This window comes from Quercus robur, chromosome 4 (assembly GCF_932294415.1).
Source record: "Quercus robur chromosome 4, dhQueRobu3.1, whole genome shotgun sequence".
Classification (NCBI taxonomy): Eukaryota; Viridiplantae; Streptophyta; class Magnoliopsida; order Fagales; family Fagaceae; genus Quercus; species Quercus robur.
In genome coordinates, this window is record NC_065537.1 from 52,098,550 (window position 1) to 52,110,925 (window position 12,376).

General features: G+C 33.2%; 1 protein-coding gene across 1 annotated transcript; it reads right to left on the reverse strand.

Annotated features, from left to right (window-relative positions):
- Positions 1 to 2,541: 2,541 nt before the first annotated feature.
- Positions 2,542 to 11,478, reverse strand: LOC126722924 (DEAD-box ATP-dependent RNA helicase 5). Its single transcript, XM_050426084.1, has 7 exons — positions 11,273 to 11,478; positions 8,154 to 8,792; positions 7,648 to 7,736; positions 7,185 to 7,284; positions 6,052 to 6,306; positions 4,625 to 4,797; positions 2,542 to 3,159 (listed from the first exon to the last, which is right to left on the reverse strand). The coding sequence occupies exons 1-7, from the start codon at positions 11,420 to 11,422 to the stop codon at positions 2,898 to 2,900; spliced, it is 1,668 nt and encodes a 555-aa protein (XP_050282041.1). The 5' UTR covers positions 11,423 to 11,478; the 3' UTR covers positions 2,542 to 2,897.
- Positions 11,479 to 12,376: the final 898 nt, after the last annotated feature.

Genomic DNA, 12,376 nt, shown 5'->3' on the forward strand with positions numbered 1-12,376 from the left:
AATTGGGACCTCAACACTAGGTGGTGTTGCCAGCACTTCATCATCAATATCAAAATTGCAGTTTACTTTTCTATCATCTTAAAAGAAAATGGTAACAATTAATTAACTATAAGGAATGAATCCTACGCCTACCTACCATTCAAATAATATTTTGACAAATTTCTCACATTTCTTAAAAAGTAACACTATCATACAAATACCATTGCATGCACACTCTTAATACAATGGTCACTCCACAAGTATAAGTACTTGTGGGGTGTGGGAGGGAGGGAGGGTTAGAGCTGGAGGTCAAGTCTCTAGGAGGGAGTTTTACACACATATATACTTGGATTAAACTAAAATAAAATTTTTATCTTGTATGAAAAAAAAAACACTATCATACAATTTATTAAAGCAAACTCATTAAATTTTCTTTTTAATTTTAAAAAAGTGACATTATAATTAGTTATTAGTTATTACAGCAAACTCAACATAAAACTTAAAAAAAGTACTTCTAAAAAGAAAAGTAACATTAAAGTTTAAACACTCGCACTATAAACTGAGAATCACATGACAAGTTGTGATTGATGAAACGTAAAATAGAACACAAAAAATGGTACAATTTTATAATTTTTATTAATATTAATCACTTCACAGTTCACATTTTTTTTTTTTTTAAGATATAAGATAGAAATTCTACTCTAACCTAATCTAAATATATATGTGTGTGAAGCCCTTCTTAGAGACTTGAACCCCGGCCCTTACCCCTACACTCTACAAACACTTATACTTGTAAAGTAACCATCGCACCAAAGGTGTGCGGTGATACTTCACAGTTCACATCAAACAATAACACTTATCACATTATTAGTAAATATAGAAAGAGCATAGTGTAGACAGCAGTGACATTAACAAAAAAAAAAAAAAAAGTTATCATTCTCAAAAAAACACATAATCATAGCCATACCTCTTAGCTAATTAAACTAAGGTGGAGACGGGAGAGTGTGGAGATGCCAACAAAACAAAACTAACCCAAGCCACTGGCTGCGATTGAGTGAAGGAAAAATAAGAGTAAGAGAGCGAGACTAACCTAGAGATTTCTAAATGGGTAAAAATTGGGGATTTATGATTTGGGTTTTCTGATTTCAGGCTTAAGATTATTTTGTTTATATTTTTTATTATTATTTAGAATGGAATTTGGGTTTGTCTAAAGGTTGTTCTAGTTATTCTTGGGATAATTGGGTATGTTTAGATTAGATTTGTGCCTTATTTTGTTGTTAATATTAGATTGTCTACAAGTTATTCATGTTATTTTTGGGCGAATGGGTTCCTTTAGACCAAATTTGTGCCTTTATTTTGTTGTTATTGTCCAGCGGTTACTATAATTATTCTTGAGGCAACCGGGCAAAAGGGATGGAGCATGTTTTTTTTTTTTTTTTTGGGATCTCATGCCCCAATTTATAAGTTTCTTCTAGAGGAGAGGACCAAGATTACATATTTTTGGGACATTGTAAATTTTCTTAGTGTATATATATACTAGGCAATATTTTTTCAATTTTTTCTTTTTTTTTTTTTGGGTGGGGGTGGGGGTGTGGGGATGGCCTAACCTAGGTCCGTCTTTGATTGCTCCATCTTCTCACATGAGGGGTGGACCCCATAGTGAGACCCATATGTAGGGCCCACACCTATGTGAAATGAGAGAGCATTACTTCCAAACTATCTAATTATTTTTTATTACAATCACTTATTACCTAAAAAGTTACATAAAAAAATTATGAAGTATATCCCTAACACTCAATTTTGTGAAAATTATGATCCTCACGGCTATCCATTTGATATCTTGTATTTTTTTAATAATATATTTGTTAAATGCAAAAAAAGAAAAAAAAAACTAATAATTTTGTTAAATTGAAAAAAAAAATTAAAGAGAAGGCAAGACAACAAAGAAATGATCCAGTCCATTCCTTATAAGGTATCATAAGCGTCCATTCCTTTATAAGTTATGTAAAGCAGTTTATCAAAATCATAAGAATCAATATAGGCACTCAGACAACACAAACTTGTCTATAATACCTACAAAAAGTTTAGTACCACACAAAAATGCACAACTTCTGCCACAAAAACTATTAATATGGCTGACTATAATGGGTGGAAAAAAAAAAAAGTAATAGATCCTTGCAAATCTGGCAAGCAGTCATAATCTACCAGATAGAAGAAGTGAAAGAACTCAAAAAACCATCATCATCTTGTACAAGAATATGTAAAAATTCTATAGTTAATTGCTTCCAAAATAAGGATCAAGAATACACAGAAGTAGGATCTTATGCAGCTTTAGGTGACCATGTTCAGATTTTGAAAGATAGTTTGATTTGGTTCTTATGGCATAGTCGCATTAATTGCTGCTTGTATTTTCTCCTACTTTTAAGTTACAGCGCATTCAAATTATTTTTTGCCTATTATACGTTTGGAATTGTTAATATTCTTGTCAAAGTCAGATTTGAGAAAAGCACTAGTAATGTCTCAACTTGAAGAATAGAATCGGGAGAAATGACATTTTGGGCATAAGAGAATATACATTGCTTCATGATTATCCTCAAAGACCAAAACTTTGTGACATTATCCTTTGGTAATCAACAAAACCAAGGCTCTTCAATACACTGATAATTGAGATTTGAGAGATTGCTAATTTCCTATACCATCTATCAAGACTCAAAATTGACCTCTGCCTTAGTTCAAAATCATATAAGAACATGACATTCTAATACTCTCATCAACTGCTGCAAAAGTAGTCAGGCAGACACTAAATGAACAAACAAAGCAATTTTATGCTTGTGGTAAAGATAACGTGGGACCTTGAAAGAATGACTCAGTGATAAAAGCATATCCAACTTTCATTGTTGCCACATGGATGATGTAAGCTACAAGTATCTTAAAGCTTCAGGCACTGCCTGCCCACATTGTTCAAGGATTTCAATCAATGGTCCAGCAAGCGCAGAGTTTTCTTTAGTTACAAAGCTGTGCAACGCGCCATTGACGGTGTGGCGGGCCATCTTCGTGAGAACATGCACATAACTCTCTATTGGTAGTTCAAAACTTGGTATTATTACAATCTCATACTCCTCTAAATTAGCAGTACTTATCTGATCAACATTGATCATAGAGACTGGAGGTTTCTTTTTGCTGTCAAAATCAAGAGTACACAATTAAGACATTATTTATATGTGCAGAATAGTTCTAAGCATCAGATTTTGTGCTGCAGAGAACTGACAAGAAATTTAGCAATCCTTTATAAATAACAGTAATTAAACTTTTATTTGAAAGAATAGATAACTGTAATTAAACTTCTACAGCTGAAAATTTTTGTTTGGAGTATAGGTATATTTGAATGTAACATGGAAAGCTCCATTCTCTATTACAATTTAAGGTGAGGATCTGAAGAATCCTGGGATGCAACCTACCGTAGAAGTGGTGTGAGGCCTAAAGTTAAAACATCCTTCTCTAAAATGACACATTCATCTCTTTAATTCTTACTAGTAGAATATTCCATTTGCTGAAAACCTTTCTTTAGTATACAAAACCCCACTTCCACACCCTTGTTCCTCTCAACACCATTGACCCTTCAAGTCTACCACCCTAAAACCTTTTTGAAAAGAAGTAGATTATTTGTAGCACATTAAGTTCAAGACCCAAAACTTAGTTCTTTTTTTGCCTCAGAAAAATAAAAATCCAAACCCCACAACTGCTCACTTGCAGCCCTTTAGCCAACCATTTTTTAACAAGTCATGGTAAATAGCAGAATTCCACTTATCAGTGTTGTCCTAAATAACATATTTGAATTTGGGGGGATATTACATAAAAATGGCTGAGATAATACACATTCCCAAGTTTTAATTTTGTCAATTAAAGTCCTAAACTATGAAATCACTTCAGTTTGAAGCTTCCATCCATCTCCATTATTTTGGGCAATAACAAATGACTGAAAAGCAAGAAGCCATTGATAAAATTCTGTGTTTCACCTATGGTATGTTCATAAATCAATTTGGCAGCCATGGAACACAGAGGGTTTAGAGAAAGATCTGATAAGAAAGAGAGAGTTTTGCTTAGAGTAAGAAAGTGAACGAATCTTCTATAACAAAAAAAAAAAAAAAAAAAAAAAAAAAAAAAAAAAAAAAACTAGTTACCTAGGTGAAGGTATTCAGTATTTTTCTGCTCTGTTATTGCTCAGAATAGCATAGATGAATGGAGGCTTCAAATTGAAATGGTTTCATAAGTTTGGGACTTTATTTGAAAAAATTAACTACCTCAAACCTAAATCTGAAACAGTGCATAAATTCTAGGCCAGTTTTTGTAATTTCCATTTAAATTTTCCAATACATTCACTATAAAAATTTCTACCTTTTATCTGCAAGCCTTACGGTTTACAACATGCAACCAAAATAAGACGAAAAGATCAAAAAATTATTATGAAGATTGATAAGGCTTGACTTAAGCAAATTTCACTAACCAAACTAAGATGCATGAACAAATCGCAGGAGCATTTCAAAACAAGAATTTATATTTTCAACAGGCAAATACGCACAGGGTTTACTTATCAAAAATAATAAGAAGAAGAAGAAGAAGAAGAAGAACAGGATTTTCCATTCACCTGTTTTCAAAATTTGATATGGTACATGATGGACCAGTTGATATGGAATAATCCTTGACTTTGAGAGCAGTGACTAACTCATGGAGCTTGCTATCTTTATCACATATATATAGCACCTTCAAAGGCTGAGAGTAGAGTTTATTGCAATAAGCTTCGTCCAGAATTCGGATGCACTGCAAAAATCAATGATTGTAAGAAGATGCCATTTCAAGGAACCATTGTCCTATTGCCCAACAGAATGTAAGATGGAATAAAATGCTATTTCTCCATGAAACAAATTTAAAATGTTTGCTGATTTATTTTTGGCTAAAATACACTTTACACCGCACCCTCTAAGTTTGGGTCAACTTCTAAATTGGTTCCTCAACCTTCAAAACTTACAATCTCACCTATTACAATGATGTCAATTTTCTGACCAAACAATGTTTGATATTCGCTCATATTATAATGCATTAAGAGGTTCCTCTTAGGTTATTTTCCCTTGGAAAGGTATATGGGGGGTCATGGTATCCAGACAGGTTTCATTCTTTGTTTGAACTGCAGCTTGGGGGAAGATACTCACTAGTAATAAGTTGAGGAGAAGCGTTTTCCCTATTGTAGATTGGTGTTGTATGTGTAGGTGTAGTGGAGAGACCGGGGATCATTTAATGATCCATCGCAAGAAGGCATATTAGTTGTGGCATTTTGTCCTCAAATCTTTTAGTATTTCTTGGGTTTTACCAAGGTGATATATCTTATTTTTGGATGGAAGAATTGGTTGGGGAACACTTCACATTTGGAATTTGACTCCGTTGTGTTTGATGTGGTTTATTTGGAAGAAGCACCATAATAATACTTTTGAGGATGTGGAGAGCTCAGAAAATCAGTCTTGCCTCCTTTGTTAGCACCTTGTTTGATTGGTCTTGGGTTTGGGGACTCCAACTAGCGAATCTCTCTTGATGTTTGTAGATTCGCTTTTTTCTTGTATATATTTTTCATTTTTTTTTTTTTTTGGTAATCTTTGACTGCTTTATGTTTTCTTGCATAAAGTAGTCCTTTAATAATACTTTTTCTCACCTAAAGAAAAATGATGTTTTTGGGTGAGTTAATGAAAAGAGGTAATAGTTGATGGTGTAAACTGCAAGTTTTGAAAGTGAAGGGACCGATCAAGAAGTGACCCCAAACTTCAGGGTGTAAAGTGCATTTTAGACTTTGCTTAGCTCAACCACAACTAATCAAGAAAACTTTTATTATATAGTATCTGATATAACACAATAGAATATATATGTAAAACAAGCATTATGAGAATAAGGAGAAATGTCTCATTCTAATTCCATCTAGCAAAAGCAAACAATGAAGTCCCTTGAAAAAGAGATTTTCTTTCAGGCACTTTTATCTGTGCAATATAAGAATTCTTGCAGATTATACTGATGGAAACACAAACATACCTTTGATAGTTTTTCTTCTTCCGAGGCGCATACATTCACAGACTGGATAATGCATGAACTTAGACTGGTAATGGCATCATTAAGAGATAATCTGAAAGCTGATCCCAACAGAAGATTTTGAACCAATGGAACAGAGGTATGGCTAAAACAATCATCAAAAACCACAGTAAGGGGATTTCCCACTATAGATTTCCTAATTGATTTTATCATATCAGAAAAACCTCCATTTGAAAGAGGTTTGAGCCCATCAACAACCTGTACAATCATCACAACATTAAATTAGAAATTGAAGACCAATCTTGAAGTAGCATTCCCATTACAATCAACGGCTTTATTATAGTAACAGAAGACATTATTTTGCCAACTATTTAAGAACAATTCATATATCATACAGCAATCATTCAAAGGCTCATCAACTATAAAAAAAAAGGCAGAAAATGGATGGGGTATGTATAAAACATAAAATGGAAACAAAGATACAAAGAATCTTGAGAAGATCCTGGATAGCATGAGGATCATCAAAACATACACAGGAACACACTCAGTTATATTGGAAACCACATCACTGACTTAATCAATTTCAGTCACACGAGCACTAGAGAAGGAATCTTTCACTCTAAAAGAGTTGTATGACCCAAAACCTTCACTTGTTTCTGTGTATAATCATATTCCTAATTCATCAAGACCAAAAAAATTTCAATCCTGACATTTGAGGTGACTTTAGTTCATGGAGTTGTGGATACATTTATAGAATTAGAAAAACTGTGAATTTGGGACAAGTATCAATGAAGCATGGTAAACAGAACTGGAATAAATTACAGGATGAGTTGCTTGTAGAAGTATCTGCGCAGATGGTCACAAGCAAACATGGTTAACATTTGCATATCACCCATCCAAAACATTAAATTCCACATAAGAAATGCCATAGATAAGCTTTTCAGATGAATCTGTAATAATAAAGATACTTCAATATTATAACTAAGCCTAAATTACCATTTTGATTTATTATACAAGGGACAAGCTGGTAACTAAAAAACAGTAAAACAATCATCACAGGTGAAAACACATACAAGGGGAGTAAGAAAGGAAACTTATTTTTCATATGTACTACATATTCAACAAAAAAAATTTACCAACAAGGAGACACCAGATATATCAATGGCTTTAGATGTAACAAGCTCCAGTAGCCTCTCAGGTGTAGACACAAGGAACTCAGGCTCACAGCTCTTTAAACTGTCAAATACAAAATAAACTTTTAATGAAAAGGAAGAGAAAAACTTACAGTTTTTAAACAAGAAGACTGTTACAGCAGTGCACATTGGGTGTGTAACAGTGGCATAAAATTAAAAACTATGTACATACATACAGACATAAATAAACAAGTACACCCATGCAGTTAGGCACAAGTGCATGCCTAAATGGTGCACGCATACAAACACAGCTTATGTTTGATTAAAAGAACATCCACTTGCAATAGAAAGTGGGTTGTAATTATGCGAACATGCAAAATATTACCAAATGCAAGCATAAGCTACCTTTTAATGATCTCATCACCACTTTACATTATAAAAACACAGATGCCAATTCCATACTTACCCTTGAATCTGGTGATCCAAGGATGCACCTGGATGTATACTCACAGTATGTATTCCAAGAGCCTTCAAAGGCTTGCAGATTGAGCGAACCTGCACATAATATTGGAGGACAAAGAATATATCACCAAAAAATAAATAATGGCTTCATACGCTACATACCCCACAGGCAAATGCAAATTAGTTTCCTTATTATTCCATATAAATGAGATAAGATCATTCGAATTTTGTAGCTTTTAGAGCTTATCAAAATTTTTCTGCAGATGGAGAGTATTATTAAGGCAGAAAGACAAAGGCAAAACACCCTTTCATTTAAGCATTTACAATGTCTATAAGACTAACAAATGATAGAATTTCCAAGCACCCCCAAATTAAGGTACTGACTAGAGAGTTAAAGAAAATATTTATGACTCAAACCAAAAAAGTCCATTGGGCAGTAAGAGAAGAGGATAACAGTTAAGGTTGAGAATAGTAAAGAATATATATATATATATATATATATTCACAAACCTTAGCAGCTTTCTCCTGGGATGGTACAAGGAATAAGAGAAAGGGACTGGCAAAAGATTGACCTTCTTTCTCCTTTCTTGCAATCGTGTCAGCAGCAATGGAAACAATCCAAGCAATTTGCTCTATGGAAGAACAAGCTCCACTTGTCTCCAAAATATCCTTCCCAGCTGAATAACATTTCCAGAACTCAACTCCCCAATCATTAACAAATAGAGGCTTTTCCTCTTCACTAATGTAGGTACCATCATGCCGCAATGCATTTTCTATTGAATTCAAGCACATAAAAAGAAACTTTGATGGAGTTGAGTTTTCAAAGGCCCACCTATCTTGACCGTGGTTACCTTCCTTCTCAATCACTTGAACCTTTTCTTCCGGGTCAACAAGACATTTCTGTCCCATATCATTAACAGAAATCACTAAACCTTCTTCATCATCCATGAAATCCACAACCTTCACATTCTCATTTTCTAGATTGCTAGGTTGCTTTTCGTTCCCCAGTGCAACACCCTTCCCTTTAACAAAATCCTCCTCATCCTCTTGGGAAGGAATTTTGTTCTTGCGTCCCTTTCTTTTAAAATTCTTTTTATCATGCCTGTTGTTGAAAGGATCCTCAGGAGTAGGAAGGGTAAAGCACATCCCCTGTAATGTCAGGATAGTAATGTCAACACAGAGTCATCATATATGATAATTGACTTGGGAAACGAACAAAATAATCACAAAGACTTGCATAAATTAATATTAGCCATATCAGATCATAAGACAAAATAAAGAGCACATTTTCTTAATTTTCCACAGCTTCAGTGAATCTAATGTGCAAAGATCTAAATCACATAATTGCAAGAATTTTACGGACAATATGAAATTGGAAATTTTCATAAGGACCAAAGATGCCTGGGTAATCCAAAGCAACAAATTCCATTAGAGAACAAGTGTAACCAAAAATTTTATTTTCAGCTATCACTAGTACTTAATTCCAAATAAATATGTATTTTCAGGCATTTCCTTGATTCACATGTCATTCACCTTAATATAAAAAAAAAAAATATATATATATATATATATATATTTATTGGAAACCAGATAAACATAAAACACAGCATCTCTTTTGTAAAAATTCTCATTTCATATAACTCAAAATCAGAGAAAAACTACCATCTTTTTGGTAGCTAGATAAACTAACTTGTTTTAGATGAAAAGTTTCTTATTGTTGTTATTAAACTCTGAAAAAACCACAGCCAACTAGGCCATACGGTTGTCTGTTTTGTGCCCCTAAATCAGTGTTGGTAAAAGCGAGGGGCGCACTTAAGCGCAAGCCTGATTGAAGTGAAGTGTACATTTTTATAAAAATTTAAAAATAATTATTAATGAGAAATGCAACAATCAAATTATAATATAAATTGAAATAAAATTTTTTATATAATTCATGTAACATTTAGAGCCCTACTTTTGCAATTTTAACACAAAAATTGCAAGTCAAGTTATTTTATTTTATTTTTGGATCAACTAGATATGAGTACTTCCTTGTAATATTCTTTCTTAAATCTCCAATATCCATAATTCCCTATGACTAATTAGTAATATTAGTTAATAATTTAATCACTTAATGACTATAAGTCTATAAGAATTAGTTTGCTATGTTCAACATCAACCACTAAAGTAACTAAACCATTACCACAAATATATTATATCATACTTTTTTTTTTCCATGAATGACCTAAGAATATGAGGACATAGCAATATGGTAATTGGTACCGAGCAGATATCCAAAAGGGTAAAAATTAGAATATGAAGAAGAAGCTGAGTGGGTTACTGTTTCAAGGAGAAAAAATCAAGAAAAAATAGAAATAAAAATAGAGAAGAACTGGGAGGTTGTGGGTTTTAGGACAAGTTACACTCAAAATAAATAAATAAATATATACACACACACACATATATATATATATAAGTTACACTAAAAATATGTCAAATCGATAGTTTATATCAATAATGTCAAGATCCTATAGTTTTTATTTAGTTTTACTTTTTTAAAAAAATATATAAAAAAGCGCCAAAAGGTGCACTTTGAGCTTTTTGAAAAAGTGCAAAAAATCGCACCTAAAGTGTGCTTCTTTGAATGAGCCTAGATTAGTGCCTCATTGTTTGATATGGTGCATTTGGCATGATAGGAATGCTAGAAGCTTTGAGGGTTGTGAATGTTCTTTGCTAGAGATTAAGTCTTTTTTCTTGCTCACTCTCTTTGAGTGGAGTGTGGTCCTTCATTTTTCTTGTTCTTCCCTTCCTGTTTTTCTTGATCATTGTAATTTTGGTTCCTAAGTTGTGGCCCCATAGTACATCCCCAATGTACTTGGTTTGGCACTTTAATTAATAATATTTTTACGTTATCTATCAAAAAAAAAAAAAAAAAAAAAAGAAAAGAAAAAAGAATGAGCCTAGCTTTTGAGGCAAATAGTGCTGGAGCCTTGGGGCTTCGCTATTTGAGCTTAAGCGCGCTTTTACCAACACTGCCCAAAATTGAAACCGTATAGTTCAAAATCTTAATTTACTTTCCATAATATTTTTTCACTAAACCAATCAGAGCATATGTGCTTCCACATACAACCAAATTCTCGTGATAGACGCAGCCATATATCATAGAAACAAAGGCATTGTCCAAGTGCCATTAGCAAAGCCATAATGTAACTAAATTACATACAAAAAAACCAACTAACAATCTTTAAAAGAACCCAAAAAAAAAAAGTTCTCGAGTTTCATTACTCATTAGTCTTCTATTTCCATTTAATATATCTATTTAATGAATCATTGCTTCCTAACCCATTTGAATAAAATTCATTAAAAAAAAAAAACTTCAAAATCAAAGACCAATTTTTTCAATTATTTTTCTTTTCCAGGATCCCTCATCTTCCAAACAGAGCATATTAATGAAAACATGCTGCAAAACCCAATGCTCATAATAGAAAATCATCTAAAAATACCAATCTTCAAACAACAAGACCAAGTTCAATCAAGTTTCCATCTTTTTCCAACATATTTCTCAGCAACCAAACAGACCCACATAACCAAAAACCCCAAACTCCAGAACCCAGTTACCAAAACACAACAAGAAGCGAAAAAGAAGGTACCTCACACATGCGGCGTTTGCCTGACTTGCGGCGCTTCTTGGAGGCGATGATGGCAGCGACCCGAGAAGAGACCTTAGCCGAAGAGTCCCTCTCCTTCTTCCTGTTGGCTTTGTTTCTCTTCCTCCTCAATGCATCGTCACCTTTCGCCATTGCACAGAGAGAGAGAGAGAGAGAGTCACAGAGGTCGGCTAAAAGAACTGGGATTTCGCAAACCTTTTTGTAGGTCAGTGGCATGATCGATATTTACGTGACAAGTGTAAGGCTCAAAGAGTCATTTCGATAACCTTTGGAAATCTTGGAATGAAACCTTGGGCCCCTCTTATTGTATTTGAAGTTTCGGCTTTAGGCCCAACATTTTTTGAACTCATTTTAAAGTTATTTGGGCTGACAACATGAGTATAATTAATGTTTTTTTTAATGACTATTATTAATTTTTGCTATAGGTAAGAATTAGGGGTGTGCATGGGTCGGGTTGAGGAAATTTTTTGACCCAACCCACCATGGTGGGTCAAAAAAAATTCAACCCAACCCAACCCATCACATAAATTCAACCCAACCCACGTGGGTCGGGTTGAACCCATGGGTTTGACAATTTTTTATTTATTATTAAATTGAGTAGAAAAAAAATATAAATATTAATATCTTAAAAAAAACCTAAAGATTAGTATCAATGTAACTCCTTGAAGGCTCAACACTAATGACTAAACAATAATAGTAATTTATTAAAATTTGTGTGAACTAACTGGCTTTTATATAGGATAGGAAGAATTGGTTATTTAAAAAAATTTATTAATTATAATATATATATATATATATATTAAATTAGTATTAGTAGAAGGAATTGAGGAAATGCAAATTATTAAATATATAATATATATTTATATATATAAAAGTGCCCTACAATTGATTTTTTTTTAAATTATTAAATATAAAATATATTTTAAATATATATTAAATATGAGTGGGTCGGGTCGGGTTGGGTCGGGTTTGGCGGGTCGGTGGGTTTTCTGCACACCCCTAGTAAGAATTGAATCTCAGATCTCTTATTTTACGATAATTAATAATTTATTTTACCAGTTGAGTTAACTAAAACCCACAGAAATA

Coding starts and splice junctions, on each gene's coding strand:
- LOC126722924 (XM_050426084.1), bottom strand. CDS start 11,422: ATGGCGAAAGGTGACGATGCATTGAGGAGGAAGAGAAACAAAGCCAAC. Junction 7,737..8,153: donor CCCAGGAGAAAGCTGCTAAG/GTTTGTGAATAT, acceptor TATTATGTGCAG/GTTCGCTCAATCTGCAAGCC. Junction 7,285..7,647: donor TTGGATCACCAGATTCAAGG/GTAAGTATGGAA, acceptor TGTATTTGACAG/TTTAAAGAGCTGTGAGCCTG.